The sequence below is a fragment of the Parus major genome, chromosome 4A (genome assembly GCF_001522545.3).
Source record: "Parus major isolate Abel chromosome 4A, Parus_major1.1, whole genome shotgun sequence".
In the NCBI taxonomy this organism is placed as follows: Eukaryota; Metazoa; Chordata; class Aves; order Passeriformes; family Paridae; genus Parus; species Parus major.
In genome coordinates, this window is record NC_031772.1 from 9,187,333 (window position 1) to 9,209,503 (window position 22,171).

General features: G+C 48.5%; 5 protein-coding genes and 1 non-coding gene across 9 annotated transcripts; 3 read left to right on the forward strand and 3 right to left on the reverse strand.

Annotated features, from left to right (window-relative positions):
• Positions 1–1,267: 1,267 nt before the first annotated feature.
• SOWAHD (sosondowah ankyrin repeat domain family member D) lies at positions 1,268–4,456 on the forward strand. Its single transcript, XM_015625965.2, has one exon. The coding sequence runs from the start codon at positions 2,559–2,561 to the stop codon at positions 3,567–3,569; it is 1,011 nt and encodes a 336-aa protein (XP_015481451.1). The 5' UTR covers positions 1,268–2,558; the 3' UTR covers positions 3,570–4,456.
• Positions 4,457–7,668: 3,212 nt separating this feature from the next.
• Positions 7,669–10,557, reverse strand: RPL39 (ribosomal protein L39). Its single transcript, XM_015626760.2, has 3 exons — positions 9,517–10,557; positions 9,200–9,303; positions 7,669–7,971 (listed from the first exon to the last, which is right to left on the reverse strand). The coding sequence occupies exons 1-3, from the start codon at positions 9,517–9,519 to the stop codon at positions 7,923–7,925; spliced, it is 156 nt and encodes a 51-aa protein (XP_015482246.1). The 5' UTR covers positions 9,520–10,557; the 3' UTR covers positions 7,669–7,922.
• Positions 8,088–8,219, reverse strand: LOC117244391. Its single transcript, XR_004497360.1, has one exon. It is a non-coding gene; the product is annotated as a small nucleolar RNA SNORA69 (small nucleolar RNA).
• UPF3B (UPF3B regulator of nonsense mediated mRNA decay) lies at positions 10,421–16,886 on the reverse strand. The gene is made up of 10 exons (XM_015626757.2): positions 16,582–16,886; positions 16,242–16,348; positions 16,023–16,129; positions 15,189–15,287; positions 14,732–14,842; positions 14,009–14,052; positions 13,236–13,424; positions 12,591–12,742; positions 11,584–11,896; positions 10,421–10,748 (listed from the first exon to the last, which is right to left on the reverse strand). The coding sequence occupies exons 1-10, from the start codon at positions 16,759–16,761 to the stop codon at positions 10,602–10,604; spliced, it is 1,449 nt and encodes a 482-aa protein (XP_015482243.1). The 5' UTR covers positions 16,762–16,886; the 3' UTR covers positions 10,421–10,601.
• Positions 16,887–16,912: 26 nt separating this feature from the next.
• NDUFA1 (NADH:ubiquinone oxidoreductase subunit A1) lies at positions 16,913–17,853 on the forward strand. Its single transcript, XM_015626758.3, has 3 exons — positions 16,913–17,247; positions 17,391–17,480; positions 17,778–17,853. Exons 1-3 carry the CDS (start codon positions 17,146–17,148, stop codon positions 17,796–17,798), a joined length of 213 nt encoding a protein of 70 aa, XP_015482244.1. The 5' UTR covers positions 16,913–17,145; the 3' UTR covers positions 17,799–17,853.
• Positions 17,854–18,827: 974 nt separating this feature from the next.
• AKAP14 (A-kinase anchoring protein 14) lies at positions 18,828–22,148 on the forward strand. 4 transcript variants are annotated; one of them, XM_033514021.1, is made up of 5 exons: positions 18,828–19,216; positions 19,333–19,616; positions 19,772–19,951; positions 20,927–20,979; positions 21,871–22,148. In XM_033514021.1, exons 2-5 carry the CDS (start codon positions 19,341–19,343, stop codon positions 21,956–21,958), a joined length of 597 nt encoding a protein of 198 aa, XP_033369912.1. In that variant the 5' UTR covers positions 18,828–19,216; positions 19,333–19,340; the 3' UTR covers positions 21,959–22,148. The 4 variants fall into 4 exon arrangements, with proteins under 4 accessions (XP_033369912.1, XP_033369911.1, XP_033369910.1 ...); XM_033514020.1 differs by having other exon boundaries at positions 18,828–19,202; XM_033514019.1 differs by lacking the exon at positions 18,828–19,216 and having other exon boundaries at positions 19,233–19,452; positions 19,525–19,616.
• The last annotated feature ends 23 nt before the right edge of the window (positions 22,149–22,171 follow it).

Consider the following 22,171-nt stretch of genomic DNA (forward strand, 5'->3'; position numbering starts at 1 on the left):
CGATGGTGCAGGCCAGGCTGCGGGCGGGGCGGGCGGAGGTTCGGGGCGGTGGCTTGAGGGGCCAGGCGAGCGCGGAGCTCCGGCCGGGGGGTCCCGAGCCCCGGCCAGGCGGGGCCGCAGCCCCGGCCAGCGTTCCCGACACCCGCGGGCTGTCCAGCTGCCTCCGCGGTCCCCCGGCCCCTCACCGCTCCCGATTCCCCGGGAAGGCGCAGGGGGACCCGTCCCGATGCCTGCGGCCCCTATGGTAACACGGACCGGAGCGGAGCCGTGCGATGCCGAGGCTGGGCTGGGGTTCGCGGTTTGGGTCCGTTCAGGCCCCCCAGTCTCAGCACATGAGTTGCTCTTTCAAGCGGCCTGTCCCAGCTGTGCTGGACGGCTCAGGCCCGCCTGGGCACCCGGCTGAGCGCGGCTGTGCCGAATTCCCTCGTTGTGGCACCACAGCTCCTTCCCGGCCCCGGCGGTGCAGCCTCACCTCCCGGCCTATCATGAGCACAACTGCAGCTCCGAGCGTGTAGCTGGTACCACTTGGGTTTCCCTTCTTTTGATGGCAGCACAAGCACCAAACAAGGCTCGGTGAGAGGAAGCTCAGTCCTTCCCCAAAGTAACTTTCCCAGCCCCTGGACTCCCAAGTCCCCAAGGTTGTCCCCCTGGTTTTATCATGGTCAGAGCTCACCAGTGTGTCCAGTCCCTAATGCAGGCATGACTGTGGTGGCCCTCAGTGGGAGGTTTGCTTTGCTCCATTAGTGCCTTCATCCCCCAAGAGCAGCTCCTTATTTCCCTCCTTGTTTTCCCCAGATGCCACCCAAGTGTTTTCAACTGTTCAGCAGGATCTCATGGCTGAGTGGTTCTCTGCCTCCCTGAGCCCACAGAAGCCACCAAAACCTAGTGACAAAACCAGGCAGCTCCAGAAAGGCAGCAAGGGGACAATTACGGTTTCACCACCAGTTGTTTGGGGGTTGAGATTATGCCAACTCCCCACACATTCCAGAAAAACTGGTCCAAGTGGTTGGAAAAGCAGAGGCCTTCAAGGGCTGACAACCAGCTCAGGGCAAGTCAGAGCAGGGCTATAGCTCAGGGAAGGCAAAGAAAAAGGGGTTCAAGGAGCTGGTGTGGCTTTTAGCTGCCTGACCAGCCACAAAACCACCTGGTTTCATGGTTCAGCCATGGGTGTCAGCGCAGTCATGGATAAGAAATTTCTGGAGAGAAAGAAGCCTGGGAGCTTTTGGGGCAGAATAATTAGTCCTGATTTCTAACAAAATTAGGATACAGACTACTGGTGGCTGCAGCTATCAGCTGCTCATGGACTGTGCTACAAAGGGAATCATGGCAAGAGAGGAAGGCCAAATTCCCCATGGGATGAAACACCGGATGACAAGGACCCAAACAGTGTCCCAGGCTGGGTCTCCCTTACATCAGAGACCCACCAGCCACTGGGACCATGGCCTCTTGAGGCAGCAACCTAGGCCTTCCTGAGCACAGCATCACAGAGAAGCATTGCAGTCATGGGAGGCTATAAGGCAATTGCTTCAGTAGGTGCTTGGGGTGCTGCTGGGGTCAGAGGAAGTGTCTTGGGACCTCTGTCATGGATTTACACACACCAGACAATGTAACAGGGCCTGACCCTGGGACCCTGCTAAGAATGCTGGGTTCAAGTGAATGTTTCCAATGAATCTTTTGTTAGTTCTTTGGTTATAGCTGAAGCTGGTGCTTCCAGAGAGGAACCCCTACCCCAATTTACACCTCTCACTTATACCCCTGACACTCATCACCCAATCCAAGTCAATCACTAAATTCTGGTTGGCAGTATCTTGATTTCTTGCTGGAAAGAAATCAATCAAGAATTCTTTCACTTGAGCTGGGCTGGCTGCCTTCTGATGTTGCTTTATTCTCCTGGGATTGTCTCCTTATTCCTTATCATCTCCATTCTCATATCATATCATCTTCATGCTCATAGCTGCTGAATTCCAGGAGTGCTTTCTTAGCAGCATCGTTTTATCAAAAGTCTCTGTTTGGTCAGCTCTTACAGCTTTGGCTACTTCAGGTGCTAAAGCTGAACCAGCAGTGCTAAAGGAAACTATTCAGGCAGGAGAAGATAGTTCATCAATTTCTGCTGTAGCGTCAGCACTGAGCTGCTCAGGACCCCTGTGCCTCTGTCTGGTCCCACTCCTTCTGCACGCTCCCTGTATTCCCACTTGTTCCCTGTATTCCCACACTTTCCCTGTATTCCCACTCGTTCCCTGTATTCCCACTCGTTCCCTGAATTCCCGCACCCTCCTGTATTCCCGGCCGCTCTCCCTCTGTGACACCGCAGGCGAGCGCGGCCGGGGGGGCAGAGCCAGCCCGGGCTCGAGGCCGTGCCCGGCAGCGGCGGCAGCCACGGCCACAGCGTGACCAAAGGTCACCTGCGCCGCCCCGGCAGCGCCGCCGCCATGCCCTCCCGCCGTGCGGAATTGGTTCCTCCTTCGCCGGGAGGGGAAGCGCGGGGTGAGTGCCGGGGAGCGTGAGCAGTGCCCTGCTGGGGACAGCCCTGCGGGGGCAGCTCTGCGAGAGGCACCGCCATGGCCCGGCAGGAGCGGGAGAAGAGCGTGGCGGAGCAGAAGGTAGCTGGCATCTCCCGGAGGTTCTCCTTCCTGGATGCCGCCCAGCCCCGAGCGGGCGGCCTGGCCCGCAGCTCCCATCTCTGGTCAGCCACCCTGGGGAGCAGGGAGCGTTTCCATGCGCTGCAGAAGATGGACACCAACAAAAGCATCAACTGGGGCAGGCACAGCCTGGGGAGCTGGGGCAGGACTTCAGGCAGGTTCTCCGTTAGCCCCAGCAGTACCCGGAGGAAGGAGCTGAAAGAAATCCTCCTGCAAAGCAACAGCCCTGGCAGCACTATGCGGTTTGCCACTGTTCAGCAGACATCTAGAAGGAGCAGTCTTCCTGCAGGGCTGCATCAAGAAGAGAAGCCTGAGCAGAGCCCTGATCTGCTGCCCCTTGTCCTTGATCCTCTGGAGCACGCATGGCTGCTGACGGTGGCCGAGGGTGATGCGGACAGCATCATCAAGCTGCTGGACCTGGATCCCAGCCTGCTGACCAGGAGAGACTTTGTGACAGGATTCACCGCTCTCCACTGGCTTGCCAAGCATGGCCACCATGAGAGCTTCATCCAGGTCATCTCCCATGCCCAGAAGAAAGGCTATCCTGTCAACATGAACATCCCCACAGCCAGCGGTGGGCTCACCCCTTTGCACCTGGCTGCCTTGCAAGGACACGAGGTGCTCATCAAGTTGCTGGTGGGAGCTTATGGGGCAGACACCACCTGCAGGGACCACAATGGGCGCAAGGCTTGGCAATACCTGCCGGCAGACACCTCCAGAGACCTGAAGGAACTGGCAGGGGCCTTGGAGGAGGACTTGGTCCAGCTGCACTCTCACAACACCAACAACAACTGTAAGTCATCCAGAGAGGCTGGGGCAGGGCAGGACTCTGTGGACTCTGGGGCCAAGGGAAAAGCCGAGCACTCCTGGAGCCTGTCGACCCTCCGAGGATTTGTTAGACAGGCATTTGCTTTCTTCCATGAGCACTGAAGCTCTCCTGGCTCCATTCACCAGTAAACCCATGCTGGATGGCAGCTGGAAAAGCCTGCAGGGAGCCGGGAACTTGGGTGCTCAAAATCCTGGCCAAGTGAGGGTTAAGCCATGGCACCATGGCCACCCTAGGTCTTGTGGTCTTTTAGAGCTGTTCTGGTGTGTGTGTGGAACACCATGGCCACTGGGAGCAGTAGCTTGGGAGAGCCCTTCCAAAAACTGCAGAGGGGGTTATGACCCATGCCCCCGTGGGTGGTGACTCCTTGCTGCATCCCAGCAGATCCCCGTGGTCGGGGCTCACGTATCAGCTCTGCTCTGGGGAACTGCTCCAACACCTCGTGCTCACAGGAGACCCACCATGTGTGGATCTGCAAACGCTTTCCAGCTCCCTGTGAGATCCCCTGATCTCTGCCACATGCACCTTCTCTGGGTTGATGTTTATGACAGCTGATTACAAAGCTGATTCTCAGCAGAGTAAGAGCTAAGGGACCTGTTTGTGACGAAGAGTCCAGGCCAAGAGAAGCCTTTCACTCACAAGGGCACCCTTCCCTTGAAATCCCCATCCCTGAAATGGGATTTCAGGAATTCCTGAATTCCTTCAGGAAACCTGAAATGCTCAGCCTCTTTAGGAACGGGGCCAGAGCAAAGGAGGCAGGAAGGACACAAGGGGGGCAGCATGTGGTGGCTCCTGTGGGGATTAGAGTTCCGGAACAGCTCTGGAAAGATGATTCATTCTCAGAAATTGTGGAAAAGGTATGTGAAGGCTGTGAGACAGATTATCTTTATTGCTACTGAGGGCATGCTCAAAAATGAAACTCATGAACATCGCTGCAGCAACATTACAGTGCATGTATGTCTCTGTCACTACATTAAAAGGGCAAAGCCTCTGCTCGCCTGATTGTGTTTTGTTCACCAAGTGGAGCTCTGCCCTGATGATTTCAACTTGCTTTTTACATTCTCAAAGGCCAAGACTGCTTCAAAATATCTTCAGAAAAACAACAGCCCCTTCCTCTTTCTCATCACCATGAGACTATTCCTACACCCTTAAATAGCAGTCCCATTTGAGAAGTGCTTCTCAGACAGGAACTGGGGAGTTTCTGTTCCCCAGAGCAGCCCTTGCAGGGACAACTCCTTTAGGAGGGCAGTTGTGGTTTCTTTCCAGCTGCCTTTCAGGGAGTCTGCAGGGGTGACCAAGGGACTCAAGGTGATCTGGCCTGGCTACACAGGTGTATTTGCATCTTGATGCAGAAAGATACACAAATACACACAGGTAACTTTCTCTGGGGAACTAGAGCTGAGGGGTTTCACAGATCCTGAGCAAACTCCAGTTATATTCAGACTATGTTTTGAAATGCTGCTTGGACACCAAAATAACCCAGTGTGCAGTAATGGCGTGTGGAAGAGCAGCCTCCACAGGAGTGAACAGGGATCCAGTGACTGGGTAATGCTCAGTCCAGGTGCCTGGGTGGACATATAGATGTATCTGGACATCTTTTTAATTCCAGAGGTCAGCAGCAGATACATATAAAACACACTAGAACTAGATTTAATGCCTGATCTACAACAGTTTTGTAATGCTTTAGCTCTAATGGATTGAAGATGTTGGCAATATATCTCCTGGACTTGCTGTGGTCATGTCCCTGCCACGGGAGAGCAGGCTGGCTTCGCACAAGTCTGCTCATGCCAGCACAAACTCCATTAACAGCACCAGCGTCAAGTTCTGGTTACCAAAGTGCTGTTGGTAAGACAGGCCTGACAAAATATTTTTTGACCTATTAGTCTTGTCACCCTTTGCAGTGGTCAGGGAAGGGGCACAGGATGGCTCTTACATCCTCCTCTGAGTAAAGCACAGAGTAAACAGTGGAATTAATGAGAATTTCCTTGAAGGAGCCATTTCCTTGGCAAGAGTACCTGTGGCTTAGTCATGCTCCACCCAGAAACATCGACTTAAATGTTCCATTTGAAAGTAAAATTTCACTCACAAATGCTGCACCTAAATACAGTAAAATTATTTTCAGTAATTCCCTCCCCTTGAGAGATAACCAAAACCCTCTAAAGACAGCTTTTCCCCCCATCTTTTGGTCATAGGTTTGACCCTGTATTCTATGCTGTGATACATTAGGCAGGGACTTCAGAAAGAGCAGGACCAGAACTCTGCTTCTCTAGATGCGTTACAACATCCTCACCATGCCATCCTCTGCCTTGGCTGGGCTCCTTTCCACTGAGCAATAAAAATAAGTAAATTTTCTTTCAGTGACCTATCCCTTTGTCTCACTCAGTTAATTTCATACCTACAGAAAGGAAGCTGATTTGGATATAGAGACGTGTTTAAAAATATTCCTCAAGTATACAATCATCTCTAACTCTGCTTTTCACTCAGAAAACATATCCACCAAAATCAATGGACTAGAATATCCAAATATTTTTTTTTTTTTCTTTAAAGCTTCTGTTGGTGTCTCAGTTATCATGTGTTATCCCAGTTCTGCTGATTCCTGATCTCCTCTCATGGGGAGGAGTTCTGCAGAAGATTGAGTTTAACCTAACTTGTACTAAATTTACTATGTGTTGTCCCTTAATGCCCAGTTTGAAAAGCAGATTCAGTCAAACAGGGACAGTAACACAAGGGTTTATTTTCCAAAACAGTTCCTTAGTTCTTAGAAGCTACTTCCTAAAGTAAAAATATTAGTCATGATAGTAACAGGGACACTTTCTAATAAATAGTAATAAATTGTTCAATCTATTGCTCAGGAGTTTTCCCACAAATGGCATGGACAAAACTGGCTCCTTCCATTCTTGAGTCTGTAAAATTACTGTTTCCTCCTCAGCCAGATCCCCATAGATCCAATTACAGATAAACTCTGTAAGCAGCTTTGCCTGCCTGTAGTGATGTGGAGAGGCTGGAGAAGGTTCGCTGGGCACCAAGGCAGAACTCCAGTCCTGAGCAGTGCTCTTATTTCCTGAACACTCACTTCAAAGAAAGTGTAACGTTTAAAAATCATTGGGGTCAAAGTGGCTGCAGCACACAAGCCTCTGTTCAAACATCTCTGGCAATGCTGTTTGCTGCTTTCCTGTTGCAGTGCCTTACTGCTTCCCCTGATGATGAACTAGTCCAGACTCTTACCAGACAGAATAAGAAGCTTGAGGATACCTTTGAAGTATCCTGAAGTTGGTAAAAATCCCAGCCTTGCTTGCCCCAGCTGACAACCCTGCAGTACACCTTAGGAGGGAGAGACCTCATGACCTCTGAGATGTGTAGTTCTTGGCATTTGCCTGTTTGACACATGCTGTGCCCAGCGCTATTTCTCTGAGTTGCAATATGACAAAGATAAATCTGATTAACTTCAATGTGAACAGCAGCAACACAGAAGGTATGGCAGCCTGAAGCTTCCTCAGGAAGCTGCCTCTCAGGAACAGATCCACGACCTGAGGCTGAACCCAGGAATGAGCCAGCCCAGTGTCAGGATGGGCTTTGCCGCAGTCGAGAACAGGCTCACAGCAAGGATTTCCTGCTGACCAGAGCAGCTACCCCAGCTCAGCACTGCCAATGGAGAGGACTGGCTGCAGAGCCACAGACTCCTCTTCCACTTCCCTGTAGTGAACTGGTTTCACAGGGCCTAGCAGAGAATCCCAGCACAGGAGAGCTGGAGTGCCTACCCAGAGACCTGTAATCCCCGCCCTTCTCCTCTCCCTTTTAAATAGCTGCAAACTCTCCCTTTCAGCCACATCTTAAATTTCTACCTGTCTGCTGAGAATGTTTTATACCAAGCTGCACCTGTGCTTGGTGCTGACTTATCAAACCAACTCAAACAAAACTCACATTATTTAATATTTTAGGGAGTACACAGACATTATGTGCTACACTCTACAGTACTGCATTTTCTAACAGATTTTCTTCAGGTCTGATTTTGACTTTTTTTTTTTCTTAAATTGGTAACTTTGCTCCTGGAGGTTTACAGTCAGTGAAAATGAAGACACAGCCTACTTTACCTGAAAAGAGCTGCCAAGGTTCCTCACATTAAGTGAGAATGTAATTAACATTACCATAAATTTTATTATTACAATCCCACCACATATATATGAAATAATTTAGAAAACCAAAGTCATTCAGGTCCATATTTATTAGTAAACCTGTGCACTGTCAATGCTCATGGTGATGCCTGAAAGAACACAAATAGAACACAGTCTCCATGTTTCAGATGTAAGTTTTTCCCAGTTAACATCAACATCCCAGACCAGCTTATAAAACCCCACATTGGGGACTGCAGTCCAGCACAAGAGAAGGAATGACTTGAGGGTGTTATCGATCTGACACACAAAGACCAGTGTTCATTAGAGCTCCCGGGACAGTCTCTCTTACAAGCCCAGTTTGGTCCTCCTCCAGTGTCTCCTTTTGGAGTTGTACCTAAGACAAAAGCAGAGTGAATTAGCAAAGCACACACACACATTTGTTAAACACAAAAGCAGAACAGCACATGGAAACAGTCTTTACCATGAAAGCACATTAATTTGTGAGTACGTAATTGTCCATGTTAAGAACAAATGCTTTCACCATGGTGTGGCTGAAAGCACAGACAGTGTTAACAGAGTTGCTCTCAGCAGGAAAATGGCAGCACTCCCACAGCAGGAAGCACTGCAATTGCAGCCTGCTTTAACAAAAGCTTGGACAGAACCGATGGCCCAGCTACTAAGTGCCAGGAGACAAAAAAATGTGATTTTGCCCTATGGTCAAGTATTTCACTGCAATTTAGCTAAAACAGAACCCGGTTGTAAGCTGCCATGGGGAAGACAAGGATCTGAGTGCACACACCACTGACCCTGTCTAGAAACAAGCTGGGAGCAGCTACTGGAGGAGAACCTAGCAATGTTGTGCTGGGTCACTGCCTGAGCCAGCCAGTGTTGCTGCTGCTCTCCTCACTGCTTAGAACAACGAGAGAAAGAGAAGATGGAACTGCTGCCTTAAAAAGCCCCGATGGAGTGTATGAGATAAAAAAACTATGCTGCAGTTTTCAACCAGAGAGCTTGGACAGGCACGACTCTGTGCATAGCCCATGTGTACCCAGTGTGTCACAGTACTCAATATTCCCCTAAGCACAATGCTCAAAAACAAACACAACAGGAAAGCAAGAAACTATGGCAAATTAATTCTACAATCAGGTGCCAAGCATCTCATACTATCAGTCTGATTTCCCATATATCCCTTAGTCCTTTGCTCCCTTACACACCATCCCCTGAACGTCGGAGCACGCATGCTCAGGAACTGTTCCTTGAAAATGCAGGAGCCTATAGGGTGACCTATGAGAGGAGAGGAACTGAGAAGCTACCAGGGAACAAAATCTGGAATAAATCATCCACACGTACAGTTCAGGTTTTCACTTTACACGTGCCATCATTGAACGTCTGTGGACACTTACAGAGCGCTGGTTCAAAACCACTACAGAAGGAAATGGCACGGAAGCCCCAGACTGTCTCAAGAGGCTTCACTTGCACTACCATTCCTGCATGGCCCTCACGGCCACAAAACTGCGCTTTGCTGGCACAAACACCACCAGCTCCCGCCTCCGGCCGCCCAGGCCGCCTGACTGAGCCTGCGCGGCCGCAGCTCCTCAGGAAGCATCAGCCGAGCTCGTTACCTGATCTTATTGCCGGTTTTCATACGAATCCACTGCGGGATGGGCCGGTTCTGCTTCTGCTTCTTGGCGAGGAAGCGTTTGATCTTGAACGTCTTGTGCGACGACTGCAAGAGAGCGCAGAGGTCAGTCCCTCACACAGCCCCGGCCCGCCAGGCCTCGGCGAGCCGGGAATGCCGCACCCGGCTCCCTCCCGGCCGCTCCACCCCGCCGACCCCGCGGCCCGCCCGCCGGGATCCCCGAGCGCGGCGGCCTCGGGGAGAGGGCTCGGGGCTTGGCGGGAGGGCGCGGATGGCCGCGGATGGCTGCGGATGTCTCACCATGGCGCGGAGCTGCGCGGCGTCCCGGCGATGGCGGCGTCCGAGGAGGCGGAAAGGGAAGGGCGGGGACGACGGCGGAGCGGGCACAGCGCCCCCTGCCGGCCCGGCGGTCCCGCACGCAGTGAGGGGCGGCGGCGGCCGAGCGAGTTTGTGCGAGTTTATTTTGGTTTAGTACAAAAAACAGGTATGGCTAAAATTCGCTAGCTTAGGAGGAGCTGCTACTGGCGAAGTCTCGTTCTGGGCTGTAAAACAATACTTCAGGTTATAAGGGAAGAGGAAGCAGTTCCAAGAGGGCAGGAGCTCAGAAGCATTTCAGACTTGAGAGAAAGGAAGATGCTGGAAAACAGGATGCCCAAACCAGCTACATTTGGTTAAAAATAAGCATTTCAATGTAGGGAGACTTTACATGAGAATTTATCAAGACATATTCAACTATTAAGCCAGCTTATTCATACACTCCAACTTAAGTTACTTTATCCAGAGAACCACTGAAGAGGATGGTCTCTCCCCTCCCTAACATGGTTACTGCACTCCCAGATGTTCTGCTCCTTATGTGCCAAAAGACTTCTATCCACTGGTACCTCAACAACCCCAGCCTGTGTATGTGTCTCAGTGCTAGACTGACACACTTCAGCTTTCACTGCCTCACGCAGGAGCACCACACAACACAGCAACACCTGTGTGTTAAGTCCAGGCAACTCCAAGCTTGCTCTGCTTAAGTGCATCCAACACTGGCTCTTATTGCCTTAGAGTAGAGCTCTGGCTTTTGATCCAGGTCTCATTCCCTCCTGACTACAACTCATTTATTATCAAACTTAAGGCCATGAAGTCTTTCTATTTTGCAAAGATTCTCTTCTCTGTTATAGTTAGATGCTGGGAAAATAAGTTCAAATAACTCAAAATATTACAAATGAGAACACATTTCAAATTCCGAATCTACAACTGAGGTTCTTTAACCAGAAACATCCAACAGCACAATGCCCCCCTTTCTTCCTTTGTTCCTTTTTCGCTCCGAAGGCACTTCTGGATTGTGTAGTACATGCTCTTTGGCTGCACAGTCAGAACACATAAGGCTGGCACATCAGTCACTCCTCTTCCTTCGTGTGACTGGTCTCACCCTCTTGTTTCTTATCCACTCCCTGATCTGGGGGCTTTGCAGCACTGTCTTCATACTGACACAATCTGCTCCGGCTTCGGGCTCCAGGCTGGTACAGCTGCATTGCTGGGCGATCCTGAAATAAATCAAAACTATTTAGACTCTTTCATAGCTCCCTGCTCTCAGGGTTATTATGGCATCATTTCTATGGTATTAGAAATGGCTCAAATTGAAACTTTTCAGACTAAGCTTAATTATTCCACAGTGGTGGCAAACTTCAACTTCAATTGTCCCAAATAAAGGTTGTCTCTGTTGTAGAGCAACATCCCTGTTCAAGACACAAATAACACTGCTCATACTTGAGGTTATTTGTAATGAGTTTCCTGTTGAGTTCAGCTCATGCTCTCTCAGAAGAGAGGCCAATTTCAAAGTTCCAAAATCCTGAGTTTCATTTGTACCTGACCATGTCTTAAGTGATACAGAAAACAAGCACAGTGAAGCTGCAAAAACAGATTTTGTAGAGTACATAAAACTACACTCAAGACATTATTTCTTGAGCCTAGAGGATATGTCATATTCTGCAAGTTGCAGTTTCTTATTTTAAGGAACCTGTTTAATCACACTCCTACGATAAGATGCATTTTCAGGCACCTATAATATCAGCAGATACAGACAGATTACTGATACTCTACCAACACCTTAAAGAGACAGCCTATGGCACAAGTCAGCAAATAAAAATGGATCAATGTCTTACAATTCAACCCGTGTTTTCTTGGATTAGTTCTTACACAGTGACAAGAAATACCACTGTTAAGCAAATTTTAATGGACATTTCTAGCAATGGCAGAGTTTGTGGCAGAACAGGGAGAAGTTTCAACAGAGAAACCACATGGTTCTTTCCTTGAAGGTCTTTTATCCTAAAAACCACAGATCCATACGAATCAACACATGAATTTACAGAAATCCAGCACCTTGTTTCTGATACGATCCCTCTTAATTGTATCCTCTTTTTTATCGTCTTTGGTTACTTTCTCAGATTTGTCCATGCTGCTGGTAAAGTCTGTAAGATCACTTTTCTTTCCCTTTTCTCTGAGTAAGTCTCTCTCCTTTTTCACCTCTTCCTCTTTTCTTCTAAAAACCTTCTCTTTCTCATAGCGCTCTTTCTGCCTCCGACGCTCCTCTTCTTGGCGTCTCAGTTTTTCTCTCTGTGCTCTCTCATATTCTCTGTCTCTGTCAAAATCTCTATCTCGGTCCCTGTAGTCCTTTACACACTCATCTTCTGATCTGTATGAAAACAAAACTGAAAATTAAGCTCAAAAGATTCATAAAACAGAGCTGGGATATCAATGTGATAGTGGTGTAAATGTGCAATAGGAGGATGACACACTAGGGAGCTCTTGGGAGGCTGTGATAGCCCAAGTCAGTCATGCATGACAGCCAGAGGACACTGACCACTAGAGTTTCCCAGCCTCCTACTTGCATAGTTGGCTGAGTCTCTTCTGGCTTTGAAAACACATCTGAATTTGTCTATCTTATCTGTATTTCTCACATGGCAGAACTGAACCTCAAACAGATCACAGAGCTGTTGAGAATTACATTTTCCACTGCACCTTTTTACAGAGGGGCTGGTAACTGAGAACACCTCTCCTCATGCCATGGTTATAATAATTATCTCATTGCAAGGCAGTGCTCATAGCCTGCTGCAGTCACCTACATATGGGCTTCCTTAGTGGAGTTCCTATAATGAGTTATAAAAATATTAAAATCTGTCCTCTAATGAAGAATTTCCAGGTAATTCACAGAGCTTTCTGTAATCATGGGAATGTGCACTGCCACAGAAAACACAGCCCATGCCTTATATGAGAAAAAGCATTTGAAAGGAATTTCAAAACATGGTTATGGCAGGGCAGCCTAAGCCTCAGTACAATCAGGAAACAAGTTATAGATACATATATATTTATAGCAAGTACTAGAATACTTTTTTGCCTTCTCTTCTTTTGTCTCCCCATCAGATCGTTTGGCAGATGCACTACTCGCATTTTTTTCCTCCCTCAGAGTCTCTTTTTCCAGTTTCTTGGATTTTTCTTTTCTCTCCAAGTCTTTTTCATCTTTTTCAGGCTTCTTAAGTAGCTACAAAGAAAACAGAAGTCTCAACTAAAAAGCTCACTCTAATACATATTGTTTGGCACAACACTGAAATTGCATCAAAGGAACCACAGTGCAGTCAGAAGTAAACATTAAAAAAATATTACTGCAAATCACAGTATTCCTAAAAGCTGGAGTGTATGAGTAAGCATTATTCACACAGCAGACTAGGATTTTTCTCCTGAACCAGGCTGTTTTAGAAAGCTTAAAAATAGTCTCCATTCCATAGCAAATTCACAATCCTGTTTACCGCAGCATGTACAACAGTCACATGACAAAAACTTTAAATATCACTATGAAACATTACAGCATGTAAACCTTTACAATGCCTACTACTGAATATTACAAAAATTTGCTCATTTACTAACACCAAACTCATGTGATTCTTCACACAATACCCAAAGTACATTTTGAGACTGATATACAAATAATAGGGGAAAGGGAGTGTAACAGTTTATAATAAAGAACTGTTCTAGACCTTAATCTTTGGTTCTTCTTTTGATCTGTCTCTTTCTTTTTCTGGGCATCTGTCTACCTTCTTCAATTTTTCTGCTTCTTTTCTCTTCCTCCTCTCCTCTTCTTTCCATTTTCTTCTTTCTTCTTCTCTTTGTCTTTTTCTTTCTAATTCTCTCCTCCTTCTCTCCTCTCTTTTTTCTTCTCTCAGTCTCTGTGTATGTAAAAGCAAAGAGAAATAGTCTCTCCACAACAAGAAACACATCTTTAAGCCATCAAACAACTCACCTCAAAGCTTCCTCTATAATAAAATAAAAAAAAAAGTCCTGTCATGTCTTTGTTGTCATTGTGAACCTGAACATGTTGCAGTGTTGTTTTTTACTCATAAGTCTTAATTTGTACTGTCTTTAAAAACTCAAATACTACACTGGCCTCAGCCTTTATCATTCAGATTTTAATTAAATCTGCCCAATCTCTGATTTTCTCCATTGCTAGAAGTTAAAATAACCTTATGTTCTAGGAGAAAGATCATCTACAAGGACCTCAGCCATACTGCACTAAAAATGGAAGGACTAAAATGGAATCTGTTTTTTAAGTGCAACAAGAGGCATTCTGCTGTGACCAGAATGTACACAAAGCACCACCATTCCAACTCTCTAGTTCTTTAAAATATATGAACCAAAAGCTGACAAGCTGGGTCAAAAGCTCCTTCTTCAAAAGGAAGGGCAGAAATGCATCAACATATAATGAGCAAATTGTACTTGCAAACAAAAAGAAAATTCTGGAGGTAAGTCTTACCTGTTTATTTTTCAAGAAGTTCAATAAAGGAGTAGTCTTTTTAGCTGGAGAATAGATAAAACAAATGTAAATATTTTGGCTTATCCAATACTGCAACACCTACAACAAAGCTCTATATGAAGTGAAGCAGCCTTACACATTCCCCTGCCTGTCTCCTCTCACAGACAGCAATACAGCAGTGAAACAAGTATTCCAAACCTGTCTCCAAACAGTGGCAACTATTAGGATTCCATAAACTTCTTTAAGATACTAACAGGATATCCATTACACCTATCTCTACATTCAGTCTGCATTAGGCTTTTCCCAGACACTCTCATTTTTAAAAAGATCCCTGTAAGATACTTAAAAAGAGCAACCTGGTATTTTTTGATGGTATTTTACCCAGCCAAACTATCTCTTAACTTGGGCCTGCACGGAACATCACAATCACAGCACTGTGCATTAACCACCACTGCATCTCAGTGAAATGCAGCACTCCACAGCCTGGTCTGGCTAGCAAACATCTGCAACAGGAAGGAACTTTGTCATCTAAAACTTATACCTACAGATGAATTTAGAGCATGGGAACAAAACAAAACACTGAATATTAGCCTAAATGTTTAACAAATACTAAGTAGGCACACAAAAGAATTCAACCTCCTCCAGGCTGAGCTTTAAATTACAAAGCATATTTGTTTCTTTGTGATCTAGGAAAATGTAACTATAGTACACAAATTTCCATACCTATTAGCTCTTTGTTTCTTGCCTCTATTTCCTCCAGTAAAGTTTCAGGAGTGGAGGTTAATTTTTCATCATCTGCACTGTAACTTTCCAAAAACTTCTTGTATTCTGGATCTACACAGAAGAGAAAGGAAAAAAAAGGGGGGAAAAAAGAACAGATACTGTAGCATGAAAAGTATTTGCATCATGCACTTCTTGGTTACATTCACTTAAGTTGGGTTGTTTATATGCTACCTTTTTATAAGTTAGCAGCTCTCAAATGAGCTGCTGTATTATGTTTGTCTGGAACAATCATATTTAACAGATTTCTAGCTGACAAAGCAGTGCTTATAAACTTCACACATAATTAAGCAAACATCCTATTGGTGGAACTATAGCATCACAGTAAAAACATTACATTCAAATTACTGCTAAGACTTTCAAGTCTACACATGCAAAACAAACTGGCTCGCTGTTATACCATCTTCAATAGTTCCAGTTTTGGCATCCTTTTTCTTACTCTTCTTTTTTGCAGCTTTCTGGAAAGGTGCAAACTCAACTATGGCAGCATATTCCTGACCTGTTGAGAGAAAAAAAAAACACGTTAAAATAAAGATGAAACAGATATAAAATAGATTATATTGTCCACATCTAAAGCAGGAAGTTAAATCTCACAAGAAATATGCAATACTAGAAGAGACTACTTACACAGCACAATAAGATTAATGTATTTGGAAACCCTTTTAATAAAAAAAACCTACTTTACATACAGCAGAATTCATGACCTTAACACTCTCACTATACTAACATACCAGCAAATTCAGACTGACAAGAAGGACATACTAGATTCAAGACTGCTCATGACTGTCAGTTCGGCCACCTCAGCGGCACCACACCACCTAATGGCCTCGTCCTACAGACTCTGCGTTCATTGTGCAAGAAAGAATATTTTAAATTAATGCAACTGAGGCATTGCATTGCAAAAACTCAATTTTTGACACAATATAGTAGAGTGCAACACATTACAAGCATGCTTTAAAGCTTTATCTTTTGACAAGAGCACTACATTTATGGCTGCACAAATCCAGCTGGGTATGGCAAACACAGATTGCTGTTACACTGCAAACCAACTCATTTAAAGGATGTTATTAGAACAATATATGTATGTATTTTTAGATGTACTGCAACTGCTATTGGAGGCACCAAACCGAAACAAGTCAGACGTGGCTGCTTACACCCACTCCTCCAAAACTCAACCAGCACACGGCACGGACAGCAGGGAAGCAGCAACATCCATCGAGTGCCATTCACTTGCCTTTGTGATCGACAAAAACGTAGCCGTCGAAGCGATCCCTGAAGAGGACTATGTCTTCCTGGTTCTTGAAGTTGATGTATGCTCTCGAGAACATGTGTGGGTACAAGCTGCAGAGACACAAACCGAGAACGCTGGGCTGACGAGGCGGCGCCGCCACTGGGGCCCGGCTGGCGATAGCGGCGGCTCCCGGGAGCGCCCGGACTGGGCAGGCGCCCGTACCTGGAGTCGTTCGCGAAGAACTCGAAGTAGTCGTGCTCGGGCAGAGGCTGCAGGTGCTCCTCCAGCTGCTCCTTCGTCAGGCTGGGCGGCAGCCGGCGGATCACCACCTGCGGCACGGCAGGACCGGCGCTCAGGGCGGCGGCAGCGCCGGGGACGAGTCATTACCGCGCCTCCCCCGACACGTCCCGTCCCAGGAGGCCCCCGCAAGCGGCCCGTTAGCGGGGAAGGTCCCGTTACAGAGGGGGAGCCCTGTTACCGGAGGGAGGAGGGGCCCATTACAGAGGGTGAACCCCGTTCCGAGCCGGGGAGGGCGCCGTTCCCGGCAGCGCGCAGGCCCCACCTTGCTGAGCGTCTCCTTCTTGTCCTTGGGCCGCTCCAGGCGATCGAGCTCGGCGGCGCCGGCTCTGCCGTCCGTGCCGGCGGCGGGACCCGTGCCTGGCCCCGCGGCCAGCAGAACCCCCGGTCCGGCGGAGACCCCGCGCCGCTCCTTGGGCCTGGCGTTCTCCTTGTCCTCCTTCATCCTGATCCCAATCCGGACTCCAGTCCCGGGCAGCGCCGCGCGCACCCAGTGACCGCGGCCTCTCGCGAGACTGTGCCTAAAGGTGCTGCTTCCTCCGCTGGACTACCACTCCCAGCGTGCACCGCGCCCGCCACGGCTGATCCCGGGGGGTCAGCGACTGGGACCGGCACCGAGAGCGGTATCCGGCGAACTGGGACTCGGGCACGGCCTAATTTCTTGCCAAGGGACTGTTCCCTAGCACCGCTGTCGCTCCCGCTGCCCGCTCGGGCCCGCTCGGCTGTGACGGGGCGCGGGGCAGGTCGGGAAGGGCGCGGTGCAGGCTGGGAGTGCCCCGGCACTCAGCGCACGGGCGGCGGTACCGATAGCAGCACCGGCACCGGCGGGATGTGGTACGAGATCCTGCCCGGCATGGCCATCATGGGCGTCTGCCTCAGCATCCCCGGCATCGCCACCGTCTTCATGCACCGCTTGTGCCACGGCGGCAAGGTCAGCGCGGGGCGGGGCGGCAGGTCCCGGGATCCGGGACCCTGAGGCTCCGCTTCCTCCCCGGAGCCGCCCATTTCCCCCAGACCCCTGCATCCCTCTGGGATCCCTGCCCGCGACCTTAACAGGCAGTTCTGTGCCTGCAGGAGAAGAGGATCGCCCGCTATCCCTACGAGTGGACCCTGATGGAAAGGGACCGGCGGCTATCGGGTGTCAGCAAGCACTATGTGTCCAAGGCAGGTTTTGGGAGCGCTGGGCAGGTACCGCCGGGGGGAAGCGGGACCCAGGCGCTGCTCCCGCATCCCCGAGCTCTGGGACAGCTGCTTAGGTGGGCACTGGTCGCTCTTGGGGTTGTCAGATCTCACTCGGTGCCTGCAGCCGTCTGCCTCTGGGGATGTGAATTTTGATTTTATTCTACTTAAGACATGGGTAATTAAAAAACTATAGCTTGAAAATCTGCATTTTCATATATGCCCTGTTGCACATTAGTGGCAAGAATGACACAAATATAGCTGTTATTTTTTCTTTTTCAGGGTCTGGAGAACATCGACTAAGGTGTCAACGCTTTGAAAAATTAATAATAAATAAATAAAGCTATACATGTGTTCAGCCCTTGTATTTGTGTTGCTGTGGTGGGGTGACCCTTGCTGGACACCAGGTGCCCACCAAAGCCACTTTGTTACTCCCATCCTCAGCTGGACAGGGGAGAGAAAACACAAGGCTTGTGAGTTAAGGAGAGGGAGAGACCATTCATCAGTTACTGTCACAGGCAAATGAGATTTGACTCAGAGAAGTCAATTTAATGTATTGAGAGATAAGAGGAAAGTAATGAGAAGTTAAAACAAATCATAAAACACCTTCCCCCCCACTCCTCCCTTTTTCCTGGGTTCAGCTTCACTCACTATACTTTCTGCCTCCTCTCTGTTGAGCTGCACAGGGTGGTGGAGAATGGGGGTTGTGGGAAATGTCATCCCACGTCTCTGTTGTTCCTTCCTCCTCAGGGGAGGAATCCTCACACTCTTTCCCTGCTCCAGCATGGGGTCCCTCCCATGGGAAACTCCTTCACTAACTTCTCCAGTGTGAGTGCTTCCCATTGACTGCAGTTCTTCATGAAATGCTCCAGCATGGGTCCCACACATAAGGTGCACTCCTTCAGGAACCAGCTGCTCCAGCAGGGTCACAATTCCCACCAGCATATCTGCTCCAGTATGTTCTCCTCTCTCCATGGGCACAAAGGTTCTGCCAGAGCTTGCTCCAGTATGTTCTCCTCTCTCCATGGGCACAAAGGTTCTGCCAGAGCTTGCTCCAGCATGGGGTCGCTCCTGGGGTGCAGGTGGATCTCTGCTCCATCATGGACCTGCAGGGCCACAGCTGCCTCACCGTGGTCTTGCAACACGGGCTGCAGGGGAATCTGCTGCAGCACGTGGAGCACCTCGTACCCCCTGCAGCAAGGCCTCTTGTCATCCTGGAAGAGCAGCTGCTGGGAACTCAGCAGCCCGTGATCTGCTAAAACCTTTCTGGCTTCTCTCGTGTAGTACCCGTGATCCTTTCCCTCTGAAAGTCCGTGTGTTGCAAGTGCCGCTGTTCAGAGCACCGGGCTGGACAGTTTCTGCATGGCAGAGCATAGACTGGAGGCCGCTTCATCTCCCGAATTGTCCAGAATGGCCAAAATATGACAAGCGGAGAATCTGCCTGTCTCCCGGGAGATCCAGAAGATCACAGCGTGCTCCCTTGCCGGGAGACAGCCGGGAGGTGTTTCCGCGGCAGGGAAAGCCGAGGCGCTGCCGGGAGCGGCGCGGGCTCGCCATGGTGACGCCCAGGCGCGGGGACAGCGCCGGGCCCGGGCACAGCTCCCCGGGCTCAGACACCTCCCTTGGGACCGGAGTGCCCCGCACGGCCCCGCCGCGCCTGGGGATCCCCGGCCTGGCCGGGGCAGCGGGGGAGAAGCGCCAAGCGGGGTGAGCAGGACGAGGTACAAAGAAGGGGCGGTGAGGGACTTGCCCACCGCTCCCCGTATGAGGCTCAGACGGGGCCTGCAGCTCTCAGAGCGTTGTTCTCTCAGTGTTTGTGCGTTTATCTCTCTAAAAGTGAAGCCAATGGACAAGGAAGAGGAAAAAGTTGCCAGTGGGGAAAAAGATCACATGCCCCCAGAAGATGAGAGAAGCAGTACAGAGGAATGTCTTTCAGAGGCCAAGGAGAAAGAGAAAGGTATTGTGTATGCTCTACTAGAACGTGTTGGGGTCTTTTCAGGAGGATTTGTCAGCATTTTATCTGTTGTAGAAACCCAGCACGTCATCAAAAATATCCCGTGGACCACGGCTAAAAACTTCACAGTGCAGACAGGATGGCAGCAAATTGAAGAACTAATTTCTGTGAGTCACAATTCCATCCACTCGGGAAGGCCCACCTTCTCACTTAAGAAATATAAAAAATCAAAAAGGAGAGAATCTCTGTTCCTTTTTAGCACCAGCCTCAAGTCAGCTCTACTAGACAGAGGGAGTCTTAGTGTAATGTGTTTATTCAACAGACGTGGGACATTCATGAAAGCTGGCTTCACCACTCAGAATTTCTTGAGGAAGAAGAACTGAAGGACAGCAAGAGGTACCATTACAGAGTTTGCTGGGGCCTCCCAACACGCAGAAAACCCATCCCACGAGCAACAGCAAGTGTCTACTTTGTTATAGTGATCTCCAAATCCAAACCTGACGTAAGTACTCAGAAATGGTGTGGATGGACTAGTCCTTTAAGGGACAAGAGCACAGTGGCATTCCTGAGGTAGGGAAATGCCAGGACAGTGGAGAGACTGGTGAGGAGCCAGCAGCTCTCATGAAGATGCTGAGAAGGCCTGGACGTTGGCAGATCAATGGCAGGAGATTTAGACATGGCCTAATAGAAACCTGCTATTGGTTGGCAAGGGAAGCAAGGCAAAGAACAGGAGGTTGGGTTAGTTCCCAAATCACTGAGTGACAGAACTTGACAAACAGAATCTGGCAGGATCCTACATCTGCCTTTGTGCTCTTACCATCTTCCCTTTTCAAGCAACAATTGTTCTGGGCAGCTGTAAGAAGGGCTGAGTAGAGGTGAGTTATGGAATGAGGGGTCAATAGAGAGGGAGTGACACTTTACTCTTCAAGCTGTTTTAGAATCCCTTCCCTGATCAGCCTGAAGTTTGCACCTGTACAATGAACTCTTGCAACTCAAGAGAAAAAAATGAAATAAATTGCACTGAATAGACTTCTTACCTCCAGGCTTAAGTCATACTGAACCTCAGTGTTTCAACTTAACATTCTATGGATCCCCAAATAATAGTCTGTGGTTTAACCTCAACTAAGCATCATAGAACTGCTTGCTCGCTTCTTCCCCACTGCCATGGGATGGGGGAGAGAATTGAAAGTGTAAAAAGAAGTGTAATAATATTAAAAAATAAATAGAGTAATAGTAACAGATTGGGGGGAAAAATAACAAACTGAAGAAAAACCCTATGAATGACAAGTGATACAATGAAAACAATTACTCACCACATGCTAACCAATGCCCAGCCAGTCCCTGAGCAGCATCTTCTCTTCTGCCCCAACCAAATATCTAGGTAATTTTTAAAGTAAACAGTAGCTCTCACTTAATTACAATGTCTCCTTTTTGATGGGCTATACATGGCCTCTGCCCTGTCTCTGATCTCTTGCAGACTGAACCTGTGGAGGTCTTCTACAGACTGGAGTCCAGCAGGCTAATTCGAAGGTAAATGTTACTACTGTTTTAACAAGCTTTTCTGTGCAGGCCCAGGGACCTGTTGCCGTGGTGCCTTGACTCTGGAGGGGGTGGCACAGGACGGGGGAAATGCCTCTCTAGGTTAGGGTGGGGAAAACCTTGTTCCCATGGGTTTTTGCAGCCACATGTTAGTGCCTTTTGGGTTCTGGTGTTCTAGTGGTTTGTGGGAATTGATGTCATTCTTGTTCAGTCCCCATTTACTATTCATGTACCCTTCCTAAAATGTTCTTCCTTCCCTTAACACCCATTGGCTCTGTTTTTCTGCATTGCTCCACCCCTGTTATCCCCTTGGTTCTCTTGGTCTTTAGTCACTCCCCTGCACCACTTTCCCTTGTCCTTGTTGGACCTTGACCCTCAGATCTGCCTCTTTTACCCCGGATTTAACCGTGCCCTTAGTCTGATCTCGGTTCTCGTCCCTGAATTAATTTGATGCTTCAATATACCAGTTGTCAGATTACCAAATGAGTGCCCATCTTTATCATCAGCATTCTTTAGTGGTGCTCTCTGGGCCCGAGAACTTGGGTCACCCTCTGGGATCCTGTTGTGGCACGCACTGTAGCACTTTCCCACTCCAAAACCAAACAGGGAGCTCAATGTAAATAAGTTTGCAATAATAGCAGAGGAGTGGAAGTTGTCAAAATGTTGCTACATGAAATGACCCTGCTTATCACTAGCTTCACCCCCAGAGGCATGAATAGCCACCCTGGGGGCATCTGCATTCTCCAGAAACTTGTCCTGCTTTACATGGCTCTAGGTGGGGGTCTTTATTGCTATGTGGTGAATAAAGGCCAGTTCTCAGCTGACCCAACTTGGATTCAGTATTATGTTTAAAAGCTACCTTCTTTTTATTTTGTTCTCCAGGCCAGAACAGTGCCAGTTTAGAGAAAAGTGGCTTCAGGACATAATTGAAAATAAAATAGCGTGCGCAGAAAGACTTGCTTCCCGATGAACAGCGCCAATTCACCATTACCAATACTCTGTTGTGGAGAACCAAATAAACATGTTGAAGAAAGAAAAGCTCTTCCTTAGCAGCATTTCTACTTTGTGGATAGATGAAAAGCATTGAACCTGTGCAAAATCAGCTAGGCCCTGACATGGCAGCTGGCTGTGTGTGACAGTCCCTGGCAGGTGTGGCAGGGTGGAAGGACCTGGCAGGGCGGCA